Source organism: Narcine bancroftii, chromosome 2 (genome assembly GCF_036971445.1).
Source record: "Narcine bancroftii isolate sNarBan1 chromosome 2, sNarBan1.hap1, whole genome shotgun sequence".
Lineage (NCBI taxonomy): Eukaryota > Metazoa > Chordata > Chondrichthyes > Torpediniformes > Narcinidae > Narcine > Narcine bancroftii.
Window position 1 is genome coordinate 357,222,057 of NC_091470.1, and position 18,541 is coordinate 357,240,597.

Here is an 18,541-nt window from a genome sequence, read left to right on the forward strand (position 1 = left end):
CCCTCAACAATAAGTACAGGCATACCCTGTAAAACATGGTTAATACGTTCCAAGCAAGTTCAATGTGACGGAAAACTGCACTGTTCAAACCATTGTTACATTGTACTTTAATGTAATACATTCCAGCCCTTTTTATTTTTTTTACCTATAACCCTTAAGCAAACATGGATAAAATATATAAATATTTTTTGAAAACCTTATTTATTTAAAGATCGTTAACAGAAACAGAATATAATCTAGTATGTGATTTTATATAATTATATATAAAAAAGAAAAATAAACACATAAGCACACAAAAAAAACCCCTCCCACCACATCAGCCAGCTCTTTTAAGGAGAGCTAAAAAAGTTTAAAAAAAATAATACATCAAAGTACATCTAAATGCATACATTCCAAATACAGTAGCCACTTTTTAACGAAAAAAGAATAATTATCATGCAGGTTGTATATAATTTTTTTCCATAACAATACAAGCTTTCAATTCATTCTGCCATCACGTCATATTAATCACTGTATTATCTTTCCATGTACTAGCTACACATTTTCATTTTCTTAATATAAGCCAAAACTCGTTTTTGCTTAATCGGATTATTACTTCCAACTTCCCCTGCAGGTCACTGGCAAACTCAGCCCGCAATGGCTGTCAGGTGAGGTGGGGGGGGTTGGGTGAAGGTGGTCTTGGGCTGTGGAGACGCAGAGCCAAGTGATCATCGGATGCCCGCCTTTGACGCAAGAGGGTAACTGCCCACCCGGGACGAATTCTGGCCACCCAGGATGGGGATTTACATCATTGCCTTGAAAATGTTGTAATTTTGCATTGACTGTAAATTACTAGCTGAAAGTGACAACTAAAATCAGCCTCGAATCATACCAAAATATGCACAAGGTCAATCAATTATGTCACTAATTTTACAAGATGCAAAGAGAAATAAAACTTAGGCTATTCACTAACTGTATCTTCAACTTGGTGAAGAAGTGCAGAAATTATATTTTTATCTGATTATTGAAAGTTGCAAATTTCAAATTAGACATCCCTACAAATTAACAATATAATCACTCACTACAAAATATCGCTCCCCTTATAATGTCTTAAAATCACAATCCCTCCCCATAATATCAAAAAAAATTTAAAAAAAATATTATTTACCCAAAAAAACTACCCAAAGGTAGTAACACCCTAAAAAAACTGGGCTTGGTAAACCCCACTAGTGGCAGATGACTATCAAAGATTTCAGTCCCATCCACCACCCCTCCCCCCCCCCCCCCACCCCCAGCCAGAAATACATTCATTATTCAATTCAACACAATCAAATAACGTAAATATATTCAATCCACTGGCTCCAATCCCGATGATTGTTCCGGGTCTTCAATATCAATAAGACTTTGAGTTAATACTTTTTTCTTTCTTTCTTTCTATGTTTCCCATTCTTCCCATTTGCCCTTCTTTTAGGTGACGGTGGTGAAAATCGACCGTTTCCTTGCAAATCTGGTAATGAATTGGCAAAAATTAATGCATCATGGTCATTTTCAAAAAATTGAGATTGAAAATTACCATAAAAGACTTTTAACACCGCAGGGTAATGAAAAGCAAATTTGTAACCCTTCCGCCACAATACTTCTTTAGCCGAATAAAATTCCTGATAATAATCGCCTAATAATCTCCTGACTCAAATCTGCATAGAAAAATGCTGTTATTTTGAATCATTATTGGAGTTTGACTTTGTCGTGCCTTCTGCACCGCCAGTCGTAGTATCATCTCTCTGTCCTGATATTTCAAACAACGAATTAAAACCGCCCGTGGCTGTTGTCCCGGAAGCGGTTTCTTCCATAACGCTCTATGTGCCTGCTCCAACTCTAGGCCCTCCGAAAAAAAACTCCTTGCCCAACATCTCGGGAATCCATTTCTTAAAATTTTTTATTGGATCGGAACCTTCAATATCTTCTGGAAGACCCACTATTTTCACATTATTCCTCCGACTTTGGTTTTCCAGTGAATCAATTTTATTCAATAATTCTTTCTTCTGAATTCCCCAATCCACAAAAGAATCTTCCACTTTCTCCATTTTTTCCTTATTACGTTCAACTTGATTTTTACATTCAAGAAAAGCTGCTTCAATTTTCTTAAAATTATCTTGCACTGTATCCACTGATTTTATACACTTATTGACACCACTCTTGACTACTGTCATATCTTCAGACATAGTATTCATTTTAGTTGTCACTTCCAAAACTCCTCGAGTCATTTGTTTAAACGTATTATCCATTTGATAAGCAATCCTTTCCAAAACAGCACACATAGACTCCAGTACCTCCTTTTGAGGCCTACCTTCTCTGGTCTCCACCTCCATTTGTTCCTGCACACTGCCTAGTAGAGCTAAGTCTTCTTCAAATCTCGTCAGTCCTGTTCCCGTGTGGCTGCGGATTTGAACACCTGACGACGGCACCTTGACCACGTCGGGGTGCCGCCGCTCAGGATCCCCCCACTTGGTCCAATAGCTCTCGAACCCTTGAGGCACCGCGCATGCTTGGTAAGACCAGGGACTGCGTGGGTGCGTCTTCCGATGCCACTCTGCGCGTCCCTGGCCCACCCGACGACATCACGGACTCAGGGGCGGCTCTCTTGGCCGGATCACCCGTGCGCCTGGCTTCAAGGGCGCGCGTTTCAGCACCGGCTGAGCTCGTCGTCAAGTCGGCGCCATCTTGCGGAGATGGCGCCAGCGTCATACTTAGCCAGGCAGAAATCCTCTGTGCCTTGGGAATTCCTAATGTCGACTCCGTGGTTTCAACTGGACAGGTAGGCCTCAATTCTTCTGCACTTTTATAAGGTAGTTTCTTCTGCAGTTTAGCTTTTTTTTTACATTAGTAGCCATTATAACCCACTAATGTTCCAAAAAGTAAAAATACAACTTATAATCATTTTTATAAATTTTAAAAATATGTACTTAAAAAGCTAGCTGAGGAAGGGTAGGATCTACGCCATCTTGCCACACCCCCATGGATAAAATATTTAAAAGGAATATATAAACTGAAAATTATCAAATAAATGAACATTGTTTATTGAAAAAATATTTGCCTAATATACAGTAGTTTGCACTTTACTTCCAACTTCCCCTTCAGGTCACTGGCAAACGCAGCCTGCAATGCCTGTCAGATGAGGTGGGGGGGTGGGGTTGGGTAAGAGTGGTCTTGGGCTGTGGAGACACAGAGCCAGGTGATCATCGGATGCCTGCCTTTGATGCAAGAGGGTGACTGCTCACCTGGGACGAGATCCACAGCTTTCATAAATTAGATCAGCCATGATCGTATTGAATGGTGGAGCAGGCTCGATGGGCCATTTTTGGCCTACTCCTGTTCCTACTTCCTGTGTTCCTATGTTCCTATCTGGTCACCCAGGATGGGGATTTACATCATTGCCTTGAAAACGTTGTCATTTTGCATTGACTGTAAATTACTTGCTGAAAGAATGGCTAATCAGCCTCGAATCATACCAATTTTACAAGATGCAAAGAGAAATAAAACTTAGGCTATTCACTAATTGTATTTTCAACTTGGTGAAGAAGTGCAGAAATTATGTTTTTATCTGATCAAAGATAAAATGAAAGCACATGGACCAACTGTTTTCTCAAAACCCGTGGTGTTCAAAATCGTGTTATACAGGGTATGCCTGGTAAACTGTTTTGAATACTGTTGGGGAGGGGGAGTGATCTACCAGGGACAAGTCATAGCGGTCAGGGAAGGGCAGAGAAGAGGAAAGATGCAGATAATTAGGGGAATAGACAGGTTTTGTGAACTAGATAGAGATTCCCAGGTGCCAGTGGCAGTGACATCTCAGATTTTGAGTCCATAGCTTTCTCAAGTGGGAGGGAGAGCAGACAAATCTCGTAGCCTACGTTGGTACCAATGTCATGGATAGGAAAGGGGTAAGGCTCTGAAGAGGGAATATAGGCAATTAGGAAGGAAGCTTAAAAAATCAGGTCCTCAATGCTGGTTAATCTCTGGATTGCTGCATGTAGAGGCTAAATTGTTGGGTATATTTAAAGCAGAGATTGAAAGGTATCTGAATAGTTTGTGTATCAAAGGTATCGGGAAGAAGTCAATGAAATGGGACTGAGTGGAAGAATGGATCAGTTCATGATGGAATGGCAGAGTGGACTTGATGGGATGAATGGCCTTTTTCTGCTCCTGTATTTTATGGTCTTGTAAATCTCCTTTTAAATTTTCTCTCTCTTAAAGCTATTTGACATTTTCATCCTGTGGAAAAAAACTATCTGCAATCTGTGCATCTACTACAATTTTATATGCTTTCCCTTCCCCCACAAAAAAATCCTCTGCCCCAAAGAAAAAAGTTTATCCAATCTCTCCTTCTAGTGATAACTCTCTCATCCAGGCAACATCCTGGCGAACCTCTTGTGCATCCTCTCCAAAACTGCCACTTAAAACAGAAGAATCCAGAACTGCGCACAATTCTCCAAATGTGGCCTCACCGATTTAAACAGTTGCAGCATGACTTCCCAGCTTGAACTCAACATCCTGACTAATGAAGACAAGCGTGCTGCGCACTGCTGTAATCACCCTGTCTACAAATTCTGCCCTATCTAAGCCTTTGCCATTGAGGAAGTGTGTTAATATTGAGGAAGTTAAAAACGCTCACCACCGCTACTCTCTTTCACATCTTTCTGTAATCTACATGTCTGTTCCTCTCTCCTGCTCGCTATTGGGAGGGCTAATAATATAACGTTCCTGTTTTTGAACTTTGCCTCACTGGATGGACCCTACAAGATGTCTCCTCTGTCTGGTGCTGTAACATTCTCCCTGATCAGTAGTAATGCATTAACCTTGGCCCTGCCAGTCCTTCCTTTTACACGTACCTGGTCTAAACTCTACCTTTCCTTCTACTTGCTGACCTACTCCACTGGTTTTTTAGATCAGTTACTTTGCAGATCAACCCAGTTCTGAACTGCTGTTGATTTAAGTAATTTCTATCATAAAAGATTCCTACTGGTAAATGTTGTCTGAATGAAGGCTCATCTACCACTTAAATCCTTATGACATCTGGCACTTCCATCTTTGATTGTTCCAAAGCTGTCTAGATCAGCCATTAGCAACCTTTTTTTAAGCTAGACCCCCCGAGGATTCTGCTCAAAGTTTATGAGCCACCTTCCCTGTGAAGCAATAAAATTTTCGTTTCTTCCACGTTTCTCTCTTACTGACAGCATTTAAAAAAAACATGAAAAATTATTAGGTTACATGAAGTGAAAAGAAAATGAGGCTTTAACTTAAATGTGCTGTGACCCCAGGGGTTGTAGGGCCCCCCATGAGAATGGCTGGTCTAGATCCTGATACTCCACATTGTTTAATTTAAGTGGCCTACTATTTGTCCTTGATCATGTACTTTGTACTCCACCTTTACAATTCATATTGTTTTTAATTCCCTAGGCTCTGTCCATATTTTATTCCAGAATTATCATCGTCCTCTAAACTCTGGTGTAATTTTCCTTCACAACTCCTAATTAGTAGCTATCAGGTTGGCAGTCAGATTCTTGAATTTCCATTTAACTTTTGACATTCCTTTTCAGTTACTTTATTTAAAAATAACCACTTCTAACGCACTTTGACTTTTGCATATTTTTTTGAGCTATCTGACTAAAATGGTGCTTTCAAATTATCGAAGTGACGCAAAGGTATTCTGGAAGTACAACATTTTGGTTTTGAGTCTCTTAACCTTTCACTTGTATTTATTCATAGATTAAAGATGTGATACCACAGGAGCACTTGTTCTGTAATCAAAATTACAGTAGAAATCCAAAAATCTGGATGCCAGAAATCCGGGCCACCTGAGTATCTGGACTCAAACATTAGTTGGCTTTTTTGTGTGTGCATGTGTTCAGATGCTCAGCGGCAACAAGTGAAAAAACGTTGTTTACATTTGTCATGTTGACTTTATTTTTCTTTAAAACTGCTCGTTTTACAGAATGAGGCAATTGTATTTGCATTTGCTAAGTATAAACTTTCAAAATCTACATATTCATCTTTTCTTTATTCCTCCTTGAACGTGAATTTTACGAGTACTGGCCGAGAATCCATAAAATGTGAAAATCCAGACTGACCCAATCAATCCCTGGACAGTTGGGATTTTCAGACTTCTACTGAAACGAACCGTGAAAGTATGAATGGTCTTTATCCCTTTATATTAACGTTTCTGTCTATATTTACATCTATAGGTCCATTTACAGATGTAGTAACGACGAACCTTAAATTGAAAAACCCATCAGATAAGAGGGTCTGCTTCAAAGTGAAGACTACAGCACCGCGCCGGTACTGCGTACGGCCTAACAGTGGGATTATTGACCCAGGAACAATGGTGACAGTTTCTGGTAAGAGTGACTGTGTTTATAGCAAATGAGTTGGAAATTCTGTTAATCTTTTCAGAATACAAGATAACATTGTTTGTATTTATCATATACATCCATATGTTAGCTTGGAAATTTAATTTTTCTATCCAGTGATGTCCATTGTCACTCCATACTGTTAATAAGATCATGATTCAGTAACTCCAGTTAAGCTTAATTACATTGTGCTAAAATAACAAATGTATAGTTTTGCCTCACTTCTTTCGACTCCATGCCCATTTCCTGAGTAAATACAGATGCCCCCCAAAAAATTAACCCTTTGGACTCTGGCTATTTTTAACCTTTCATTATATATATCCTGTCCTGGGTAAACTACAGTATGTGAACACCAGTATGAACCAGCTGGTGGTTGGGTATAAAACCAGTCCAGGAAAACCGGGACACAGGAGTTTATGCATTTGTTGGTAGTCCCTGAAAACTGGGACGTGGAGTATATGCACTTGTTGGTCGTTCGTTCAAAGGGTAATGGCCTTCCCCATCTCTTTTGGACCCATACATAGAGGACCACTCTGATCTTCAAGAGGACTAATTTTGTCTCTTGCTATCCTTTTGCTTTTAACAGATTTGTTGGAACATTGAACTGCTAGTCCTACTCCCTTCTCCAACTTTGAATTTCTAACATTGCAAGTTGGTATGCTGAAGTCCAGAATGTCTGGAACAATGCAGGTTTAATAAATACTTTGTAGGTGATGTGAAATGTAGACTATTACGGGTATCATTTTTGAAAGTTTAAGGGTCAAACTTACCATTGCCAAATATGACTAGAATAGTTTGTTTTTTCATTTTCAGTTTTCAGATGTGCTGAGTTGTATTCCACAGCCAATGTTTCATCCTCCATGTTTTGTGATATTTCATAAGATTGAGGGATGGAACTAATAAGCATTTGTGGAGAGATTGTGTTAACATATTGGTGACCTTTCATCAGATTTCAGAAAAATTAATCACTTGATCACAATCTCAATTTCACTGTTATGAAAATATTGTTTCTTGATAATAATATACTTTAAAGTTCTCAGTTCAAATTCCTCTGTGCCATTGTCCTTGTCTTTCTAACTTGTTTTAGTTTCGCAGTCCTCCATTCCCTGTGTGCCTTAGTTCAAATCTTCTCTGTATTGCAAATTTCTTTACAGGCATATGGCCCATAAAGTTGGTTACATTCATTGTCAGACTCGCACAAATTTTTTTGGGGGGATGAAATATTGAAAGGGAAGATGAGATCAAATGCTGCAGGGATCGTTCTGGCTTCCTTGTCTATCTTGTTTGGCTTTAAGCAAAGGATTTAGCTGATCTGAATTTATGTGTGTCAGAGAAATGGGCTTTTGTTTATCTCCCTAATTTTCTCATTTTTCTATCTGCTCCCCATCACAGCCTCTTTCATCCTGTGCTATTCTCCCCACCAACTTCTCCAGCAGATTCCATCGAGGGAGGCTTGACAAGGAAGGACGCTGTCATGTCGGCAATTGGCCTGCTGTTCTGGAACAGCAGGTTTAGGTGAGCAGCACTTGATATGCTGCTGCCCTATCTCTGTGCTTGAGGTTGGTGTGATGGTAGGTGGGGATATTAACAGTCTCTGCAATACTTTAATCTTTTCCAAGACAACTAGTATATTCACAATTAGTGAGGAGAAAGGGTTGCACCTAATTCCTGAATGACTTTGAGTCAAAGCATCTAATTCCTGAATAAGTTTGAGCCGCACATCTATCTCAACACCATTCATAGCCATTTTTTCTCTTCCTTTTAAATTTATTATTTTTCCACAAGATCATCTAGATTTAGGCTTTAGAAGAGTTTGAAAAATGTGTTTTCTGAAAGCTGCAGTGAAGATTTTTCCCTTGTGCTGTGGAAGATGTTTAAAAATTTGTATTTGCGGTAATTGTATGCACTAACTAATTATGAGCCACATGTACAATAATTCATTAGATCTTTTTGATGACTAAGAAAATGTGACCTCTCCCACAAGTTTTAACAGTGATGTGGCTTCTTCCAAAGTTCTATACAGGGATGCTGAAATGAACTTCTAATAACAAAACGTATACTGACTGAGCAGTAAATGATCGTGAGTGCTTGTGAGAGAATTGGTGCATTGAAGAGGAGAATGGGAAAAGGAGCTAAGAGGAGAACCATGGTTTGGTCCTTGATCTATTTTCTGATTTAAATGCCTTCTAGTTCAAAATAAGTTTAAAAGAATTTGGATGATATTAAATTTAGATTGTTACTGGATTAAATCACAAGGGTTGATAGGTACAGGATGAGGTGGCATAAATAAATAAAGATTAGAAAATTTAGTGCAGAATTTGTGAACTTGGTTGTAATGTCGTTGAATGAATAAAGAGCTTATTGTGTATGAATTTATGTACAGATGCAATGTATGTTTTGCTTGCTGCAGTTTATAGGTACATAAATCACTCTAATAACAAATCATTATAAAGACAAGATGTCATAAAGCAAGGAAAAATAATATAAAAAGTAATAAAAAATACTATCTATGGTTTTGAGATGGATGTGTGACTCAAACTGATTCAGGAATCGGGTGCTTTGACTCGAGGCATTTCAGGAATTAGGTGCAATTCCTTCTCCTCACTAATTGTGAATATACTGATTGTCTTGGAGAAGATTAAAATATTGAGGGAACTGTTAATGAGCAGGAAATGTAAACAGTAGCCAGTTAAATATCAGAGAACAGTAGACTGATTAATGTTCTGGATATGAGGTTTGGAGATGCTGTTCATGAAATAGGTTTGTCATACACATTGTACAATGTACATACCTTACTTGTGGCAGCTGAATAGGTACTTTTAAAGAAAATGTAGCCGCGTGCTACTTGAAAGAAGGCACACAGTGTAGTTAAGTTAAGCTCTGAGTTTTATTAGGGCTCAGGCCCGACTTTTATACTTGTAATGTTCCCACCGTGACCCCCCCCCTCCCTTGGCTGACATCACGACTTGCATAACAAAAGCGTGTTTCCTGCGTGCGGGACTTTACTGCATAACATTTTCCTTCTTCCCTGCGTGCTGTCCCTGTCTGTTGGCTGCGCAGCAAGTCTAGCGCCATTTTGGGGTCGCTGGTCTTTAAGCTGTCCTTGGCGTTCACCCACCGGTTTGATTGTTGGGGCTGGGTGGATTGCTGTTCTTTGGTTGCGTATGACGCCTGGAGCGCCAGCTCGATCACTATGGCGGCGGGCTGCCACATGACCTCCCCCACCAAAGAACCGGCAGTATTGTCCTTGATGCCCAGAGGCAAAGTCTCTGCAGCCTTTGGTGTCCTGCCTTTTCAGCGTGGTGCTGGTGTCTCATCCGGGCGTGCTGGGTCCAGGTGTGCTGGCTTCGGCCTGTCGGTGGTGAGGACCTCCAGCTTGAATGTGGCCCCGTTGTTGTGGTTGATTTGGAACAGACCCTCTGAAGTATTGGACACCTGTAAATGAAAACATACTCACAGTCTTGCAGGTCTTTGGGTATGTTGTCTGTGCCTGGAAGGTGGAATCTGGGGCAAGTTGCTGACTCTTTCCCTTAGCCTGCAGAGGAACAATGCAGAGTTGTCCTGCTGTCCGCTTGGGGATGGTACAAATCCTCACAGGTCCACCTCTTCGGCTGAAGAGGTGTTGAGGTCCTCCTTGGGAGCCGCGCAGATGCCCAACAGTGCCCATGGTAGCTCGTCTACCCAGTTGGGTCCTTTGAATCTGGTCATGAGCGCAGTTTTGAGGTGCCTGTGGAAGCACTCCACCAGCCCATTGGACTGTAGATGTAAAGCTGTTGTGTGATGCAGCTGGGCACCCCAAAGGATGGTGAGGTTGAACAAGAGACTGGAGGTGAACTGGGGCCCTCTGTTACATGTGATGTGGGTTGGTAATCCGAACTGTGCCCTGGCGTGTGAGGTTGTGGACATGTCTGTCAGCGGGACTGCTTCTGCCCACCTGGTGAAGCAGTCAACCATCGTGAGCAGATAGTAGATACCCTGGGATACTAGCAAGGGTCCTACTATATCCATGGGCTCCCAAGTGCTGAGGTGTGCTTCTGTACCTTAGTTGTTTGGCACTGTGTGCATGCCATCGCCCACCCGCTGACCTGTTTCCGCAATCCATGTCACACATATTTGCTGGCTGCCAGCCGGAATGTGGTCCTGATGGATGGGTGAGCTAGTCCGTGGATGGAGTTGAAAACTTGTAGTCTCCAAGCTGCTGGGACGATGGGTCTGACTTGACCGGTGGCCTTGTCGCACAGGAGGGTGGTGTTACCTGTGGCGACTGGGATGTCCTGGAGCTGCAGTCCTGATATGGCAGTCCTGATATGGCAGTCCTGTACTGGTGCATCTCCGCCAGGGCCATGGAGTCTTCTCCCCTTGATAGCGCGTGGATACTTTATCTGGTTTATGTGTTGGCCACCACATTGTCCTTGCCGGAGATGTGCCTTACATCTGTGGTGTACTCTGAGATGTAAGACCGGTGTCGTTACTGGTGGGTCGACCGGGGTCTGAAATCTTAGCCAAGGTGTAAGTCACGGGCTTCTGATCTGTGAAAGCCATGAAGGACCTGCCCTCTAGGAAGTACCTGAAGTGGCAGATAGTTAAGTGCGGTGCAAGAGCTCTGTTGAAAGTGCTATACTTCAGTTCTGGAGGCAACAAATGTTTGGTGAAGAAAGCCAACGGCTGCCAATTTCCTTTGATCTGCTGCTACAGAACTCCGCGATCGCTGTTCCCGAGGCTTCCACTATCAGGGCTGTTGGAGCGACTGTCCTGGGATGTGCCAGGAGAGCACCATCTGCCAGGGCTTCCTTGGCCTTCACGATGGCTTCTTCTGACTCCTCCTTCTAGGTGATGTCCTTCGCCTTGCCTGCCATCCGGGCAGCTGAGGGGATGAACCTGTGATAGAAATTGATCATCCCCATGAACTCCTGTTGTCTCTTGGTTGTGGTGGGTCTGGGGAACTTCCAGATGGCCTCCATTTTACTGGGTAGTGGTATGGCTCCTTCCCTGGTTATCCTGTGGCCCAGGAAGTCAATGGCCTCCAATCCGAACTGGCATTTGGCTGGGTTGATGGTCAGGCCGAACTTGTTAAGTTGGGTGTAGTGGTTGTGGAGGTTTCCCGTATACTCCTGTTGGTTCCTGCTCATCACCGTGATGTCATCCAGGTACACAAAGATGCCGTCCAGGTCTCGGCCCACTGCATCCATGAGTCGCTGGAAGGTTTGTGTGGTGTTCTTTAGCCTGAACAGCATTTGAAAAGGCTGAACAGGGTGATGATGGCGGTCTTGGGGATATCATCAGGGTGTACCAGGATCTGATGATATCCCTGCACAGGTCCACCTTGGAGAAGATCCTTGCCCCGTGCAGATCAGCCGTGAACTGGATGTGCGTCACGGGGTACCGATCCGATGTTGTGGCCTTGTTGAGCTGGCGGTAGTCGCCGCATGGTCTCTAGCCCTCAGTTGCTTTGGGTACCATGTGCCCATGGGCTGTCCAACTGCTATATGATGCCGAGCTCCTCCAGCTTCCTGAATTCCTCCTTCCCCAGCTGGAGTGTCTTGCCCTTGTGTGGAGCAGCGGGTCCTGGGATAGGATGTGGTGCTGTACTTCATGTCGGGGCATCACTGTGGTGAATTGGTGGGTGAGCACTGCGGGGATCTTAGCCAGGACCCTGGCATTCTGTACAGAGTCCAGGTGGAGTGCTGGAAGCCTGGCATCTTTGAGGGGGAAGGTTTTAAAAGTCTTGGCTCCCTTGAGATCCACTAGCAGAATGTGGTTGCACAGGAAGTCTGCCCTGAGGAGCGGCTGTTCCACTGCGGCCAGCTTGAACATCCACGAGAAGAGGCTGCTTCCCAACTGCAGTTGGGCTTTGCGGGTACCGTAGGTCCAAATCTTGCTGTGGTTGGCAGCCCTCAGCGTGGGGCTCAACTGCCCTGTTCCTGGTGTCCTGTCCCAATGGGAGCAGGATGCTGACCTCTGCTCCTGTGTTTAAGAGGAAGTGTCATCCAGACTGGGGGTCCCAAATGTACAGGAGGCTGTCTTGGTTGCCAGTTGTCATGGCCATTAGTGATGCCTGGCCCTGAAATGTGCATGGCGGCCTGCACTGGTCCCCCATCTCTGGTGGTAGAAAGACCACTGGTCATCTGGATCACCTCATCTGGGACGCTGCTGTTCTCTCAGCAGCTCTACATGGGTCTGACTGAAGGGTTGAGTGATGAGCCCCACGGATGCCAAGCTCTCTCTCTCTCTTCTGTTTCTACAGAACATCCGCTCATGCTGCGACTTTCTGGGGTCGCTGAAATCCACATCGGCCAGGAGCAGTTGGATGTCGTCAGGCAGTTGCTCCAGGAATGCCTGCTCAAACATGATTCAGGGCTTGTGTTTGCCCAGGAGGGCCAGCATCTCGTTCATCTCGTTGATGGGGGGGGGGGCGCCTGTCCCCTAGCCCGACCAGTGGAGCAGATGTGCCCCTCTCTCACACTGAGAACCCGAAGGTCTCCTTGATGAAGTTGGCCACCCGGCCTGCTGTGTCCTGTTTTAGGGTGCTCAGCACGTGATAGTACTGGGTGGATTCTGCTGTGATCTGCTGGATCTTTGGAATTGTGCCTCAGTCAAACCACATGTGTGGTTGATATGTCCAGAGGTCAGCAGCTTGAGAGTGACTGTGGTGACTGCTGCCTGTTCGCTCATTGCTGGGTCTAGATACTGTCTCAACCACTGGGGTCACCAATTGTAGCTGTGTGCTACTTGAAAGAAGAAATGTGTAGTTTAGACAGATTAAGCTCTGAGTTTTATTTGGGCTCGGGCCTGACTTTTATACTTGCACTGTTCCCGCCTTGGCTGACGTCACAACGTGCATAACAAAAGCGGGTTTCCAATGCATGGGTACCTTCCTGCATAACAATGCCTTACTTCCCTGCACGCCATTTTGGGGTCACTGGCCTTTAAGCTGCCCTTGCTGTTTACCCGCCGGTTTGCTTGGGAGCCAGTGCTGCTGCGCGGGCTTCTGGTCTTTGGTTGTGCTTGCCTCCCAGAGCGCTGGCTCGATCACCGTGGTGGCAAGCTGCCACAAAAAGCTAAAATAGTAAGCTAATTAAATTAAAAGAGACAATAAATGCACAAGATACACAATAAATGTCACCATAATTATCATGTAAAGATTGACCTGCAAAGGTGAAAATGGTCTTTTTGTATTGTCAGAGAAGACCATAATTAGTGTACCAAGGGGAGACTCAAGAGTTTGATAGCTGTTGGAAAGAAATGCTCTTGATCCAAGAACTGCTTATTTTCAGGCTTGTGTACTACCTTCTTGAAGATAGCAGTGAGTTGTGACCAGGGTAGTGGGGGTGCTTTTTGATGTTAGCAACCTTCTTGAAGCAATGCCTCACAAAGTTGTCTCAATGGATGGGAGATCAGAACTTGTGATGTTTATTACTTCTTCATTCCTGGGCATTTAAGTTGCCAAACCAGGCTGTGATGCAACCAGTCGATAAATTTCCACAGGACACCTGCAGAAATTTGATTGAATATCTGATGATATGCCAATTCTCCTTTGACTTCTTAGAAGGTAGAGGTTGAGGTGTGCCTTTTACTCCATGTGCTGGCTCCAGGAAAGATCTTCTGAAATATGACTCTCTCCACTTCCATCTCATCAATGCCAACCATTGCCAGGATTCTGTGCCTCTCCTTCCTAATTGAGCAAATAAGCACAATGCCTGATCAAAACCTAGCAGGTCAAACAGCAAAGATAAAAATACATAACAACATTTTGGGCTTGAGCCCTTCATCAAGGTATGACAAAATGTAGGGGCAGGGGGAGGAGCATTGCCCCTCATGCAGGAGGTAATAGGTGGATAAGGGAGGGAGGGCAAACAAGGGAAGGGGAGGGATTGCTCTATGAATGGAGAGGGAAAGGGGTGGAGAGTTGGAGGAATGAAGACAGAGGGAATGGGAAGGGAGGTATGGTTGGCATAGCAGTTAGAAAAACACCTTTACAATGCCAGCAATTGGGCTTAGAATCCTGCACTGTCTACGAGGAGCTTGTACATTTCCCCGTGTCTGCGTGGGTTTCCCCCCCGGGAGATCTGGTTTCATCACACTGTTCAAAACGTACGAAGTGGGTAGGTTAATTGGGTTTAAATTGGACGACACGGACTTGTGGGCCAAAATGGCCTGTTACTATGGTGTATGTCTAAATTTAAATTTAACAATTAAAAAGAGGGAGAACTGGGAGTAGGCTAATAGAAACCAGAGACGTCAATGTTAATGTGATCTGATCGGAGAGTGCCCAGACAGAAAATTAAGTGTTGCTCCTCCAGTTTATTGGTGATCTTGGTTTGGCAGTACAGGTACACGATCCTTTATCCAATCCAGACATTTAATATCCGGAAAGCTCCAAAATCTGGCAAATGGGGACCAGCGGTTGGGGGAAGGAGGAGACTGCCGGGAGGCCGAGGGACCGCGGTTGGGGGAGACTGCCGGGCGGCCGAGGGACTGCGGTTGGGGGAGACTGCCGGGCGGCTGAGGGACCAGCGTTTGGGGAAGGCTGCCGAGGGACCGTGGTTGGGGGAGGTGGACTGGGCGACTGGAAGGGGGTGGGGGTGGATACTGCAGCACAATTCGGGTGGGCTTTCCAAAATCTGGAAAAATCCAAAATTCGGAACATACTATCCCCCAAGGGTTCTGGATAAAGGATCGTGTACCTGTACAAGGCCATAAACAGACATGTCAGCATGGGAATGGGGTGCAGAATTTAAATGGTAGCTACTGGGAGATCCCTGTCACTGATGCGTACTGAGTGAATATGCTTTGCTCAGTCTGCATTAAGTCTCTCCTTTGTAGAGAAGGCCATAACCAGAGTACCCGCCCTTCACTTGAAAGGACTGTTTGATCCCAGAATGGAGTCGAGGGAGGTGGAGTGGGCCAAGTGTGGCACTTACTATGGCCGCAGGGGAAGGTGCCAAGGGGTGATTAATGGGGAGGGATGAGGAGACGAGGGAGCAGTCCTGACAGAAGGTGGAGAGGGAAGTAGAGTGGAAGATGTGTCTGGTGGTGGGATCATGTTGGAGGTGATGGAAACTATGGAGGGTGGATAACATGCTGGATGCAAAGAGTGAGAGGTGAGGACAAGGTGTTGTAAAGGGCAGATGAGCAGGAATTGAAGGAGATGAGGGTAAGGGCTAAGTTGATGGTGGTGGATGAGTGAATGGTTTTGGAAGAGGTCTTGTTGACATCTGTACACTGACTCGTCATTTTCAGTCATTTGACCTACAATGCTGGAGTTAGTGAATTTGGAGATTTGAGTTGGAGCTGAACTTGTCTACATGGTTGTGAGTGTGCAAAGAATAGAGACTACGCATGCTGGCTTGGAGTGCATGTTGATAATGATGATCCGCACTGATTGGGGTCTGCCGATGAAGTTAAGGATCCAATTGTAGACGAATGGACAGAGTCCCAGATTCTTTAGCTTGGTCAAGAGTTTTGCTGGTGTGGTGGTGTTGAATGCCGAGCTGTAGTCAATGAACAGCAGCCTGACATGGGTGTTCCTCTGATCCAGGTGAACTAACACAGAGTGGAGGGCCAGCAAGATGATGAAAGGTATTGATAGGATAGATGGTCAGAATCTTTTCCTCAAGGGTAAAAATGTTAGACGCTAGAGGATGTGTTTAAGGTAAGGGGAAAGACATTTACAGGAGATATGCAAGGTGTTATTTTTAACTTTAACATGAAGGGAATGGAGGATATCTACCAAATACAAGCAGCAGAGATTTAATTTGATTTGGGCATTGTATTCAGCACAGAAACATGGGCTGAAAGGCCTTTTTCTGTACTGTAGTGATCCATCTTTTATGTAAGATACACAAACTACAGAAGTATAAATTAAATTTATAGCAGATACTTTTTTTGCACCAGTAGCATGTGGATTTTATTGGATGAAAAGTTGGTTACAAATTTGGATTTGATGAAGGTTGACTTTTTCTCTTAATGGATGCTATTTTCAACCGTTGAACACTACAGCACTGAAGCAGGTTCTTAGAACCATCTAATCTGTGCTGAACTATTATTCGATCCAGTCTCATTGACCTGCACTTGAAGCAAAGCTCTCCCTACTCCTCCCATCCATGCATCTATCCAAACTTTTATTAAAGTGTCACGATTGAGCCCACATTCACCACTTCAGCTGGCAATTTGTTCCACACTCTCACCACTCTCTAACTCAGTGGTTATCAATCATTTTCCTTCCACTCACATACCACTTTTAAGTATTCTCTATGCCATAAGTTTGAAAGCCACTGTTTTAATTGTGCCTAATTGACTCTTTATGTGCAGGGTTTCATAACGTCAAAGTAAATGGGCCAATGACCATTTTTCTCAAGGAAACTATTTCAGTAACAATTGGGTCTAGAGCAGTGATTCTCAACTTTCCCTTCCCATTCCCATCCCACCTTAAACAGCGCCTTACTAATCACAGAGCACCGATGGCATAGGGATTACTTAAAGTGGTATGTGAATGGAAAGGTTGAGAACCACTGCTCTAACTGAAGAAGCTTCTCCTAATATACCCTTTAAACATCTCACCTTTCACCCTTAACCTGTGTTCTCTTGTCCTTGTCCCTACTGAACCTCTTGAGCAGCATTTTCTATTTCTGTAATCCATTATGACCCGTTAGTGAATATCCAGTTTAATCGGCTATCAAGGAAGCTGGAGGGACTTCTGGGGCCAGGCAGAATTCAAGGAAAAAATAATCAGTCAATGATTTGGGTCTGGACTTTTTATTGAGACTGACATTGACTGATCATTTCTCTCCAGGGATGCTACTTGATCTGCATCATCCCTCCAGCTTTGTTCATTCAAGATTCTGGTTTCTTTATGCAGTTCTTCTACGATCATGAAGTGCTTTGAGCGACTGGTATTGGAATACATCAAATCATACCTTCCAGCAATATTGGAAATGCTCCAGTGTGCCTCCTATCCACACCGGTTCACAGATGATGCTATAGTCTTGAGCCTCCACTTCATCCTGACCCACCTAGAGAATAATGCCTCATGCGCCAGGCTGTTCATTAATTTCAGCTCGGCAGCCAACACAGTCATATCTCAGAGGCTGGTGAATAAACTGTCCTCACTGGGACTCAACCCCCATCTCTGCAATTGAATTTTTAACTTAGTGACTGAGAGAGACCACTGTCCAGGTTGGTGGCCAAACATCCAGTCCCAACACGCTGAGCACTGGTGCACCTAAGGGCTGTGTGCTCAGCCCACGACTGTTCACATTGCTGATTTGTGACTGCATTGGCAAATTCATTTCAAACAAAAACATCAAGTTTGTGGATGATCGAACAGTAGTTGACATTATCGGCAACAATTATGAGTTGCACTACAGAGAGGAGTTTGGAAGGCCCATCAAATAGTGTGAGAGCAACAAAGTCTCAATGTGGACACAAAGGACATGATTATGGACTTCAGGAGGTTGAAGGTCTATTTATTTTAAAAAGGTTTTGACATACAGCACGGTAACAGGCTATTTGGCTCGTGAGCTTGTGCTGCCCAACTTACACCCCATTAATCTACACCCCTGGTATGTTTTGAACGTCTCCGTTACACACCCAATGGTTCCATTGTGCAGAGAGAGAGAGAGAGAGGACGTATTTCCTTGGTGTACGTGTAAAGGACGACCTATACTGGACCCACAATACCTCATTAGTCAGGAAGGCTCAGCCTCACCTGCAGTTCTTAAGGAGGTTGAGGATGGCAAGGCTGCTATCTTAACAAGATTTTATAGGAGCACAATTGAGAGTCTACTGTCTGGCTGCATCATTGCATGGTATGGTAGCTGCAAAGCATTGGACCGGAAGTCCATGCAGAGGATCATCAAAATGGCTAAGAAGATTACTGAGGTCTCCCTTTCCTCTGTTGATGACATTTACCGGAAGTGTTGCTTAAATTGGACTCAAAGAATTCTAGAAGACCCTTTCCAGCCAGCACACTGTGTCTTTGACCCACAGCCATCATGGAGGTGGTACAGGAGCATCAAAATTGGGACTACCAGGCTGGGGAAATGGCTCCTTCCTGCAGGCTGTGAAATTGATGAATGGTATCCTGTGTCTGGGTAAATCATCCCAAAATATTTGTATACTTATTTTAACCATATAACAATTTACAGCATGGAAAC

The 18,541-nt window shown here is 43.9% G+C and overlaps 1 protein-coding gene across 10 annotated transcripts in view; it reads left to right on the forward strand.

Annotated features, from left to right (window-relative positions):
* The window catches only part of LOC138755789 (ras-related protein Rab-31-like), a 277,761-nt gene that overhangs the window by 219,245 nt on the left and 39,975 nt on the right, over positions 1–18,541 (forward strand). For all 10 annotated transcript variants that reach the window (XM_069922406.1, XM_069922409.1, XM_069922407.1 and 7 more), the window contains one exon: positions 6,222–6,374. In XM_069922406.1, coding sequence (XP_069778507.1) covers positions 6,222–6,374 — 153 coding nt within the window. The remainder of the gene's footprint in view (positions 1–6,221; positions 6,375–18,541) is intronic.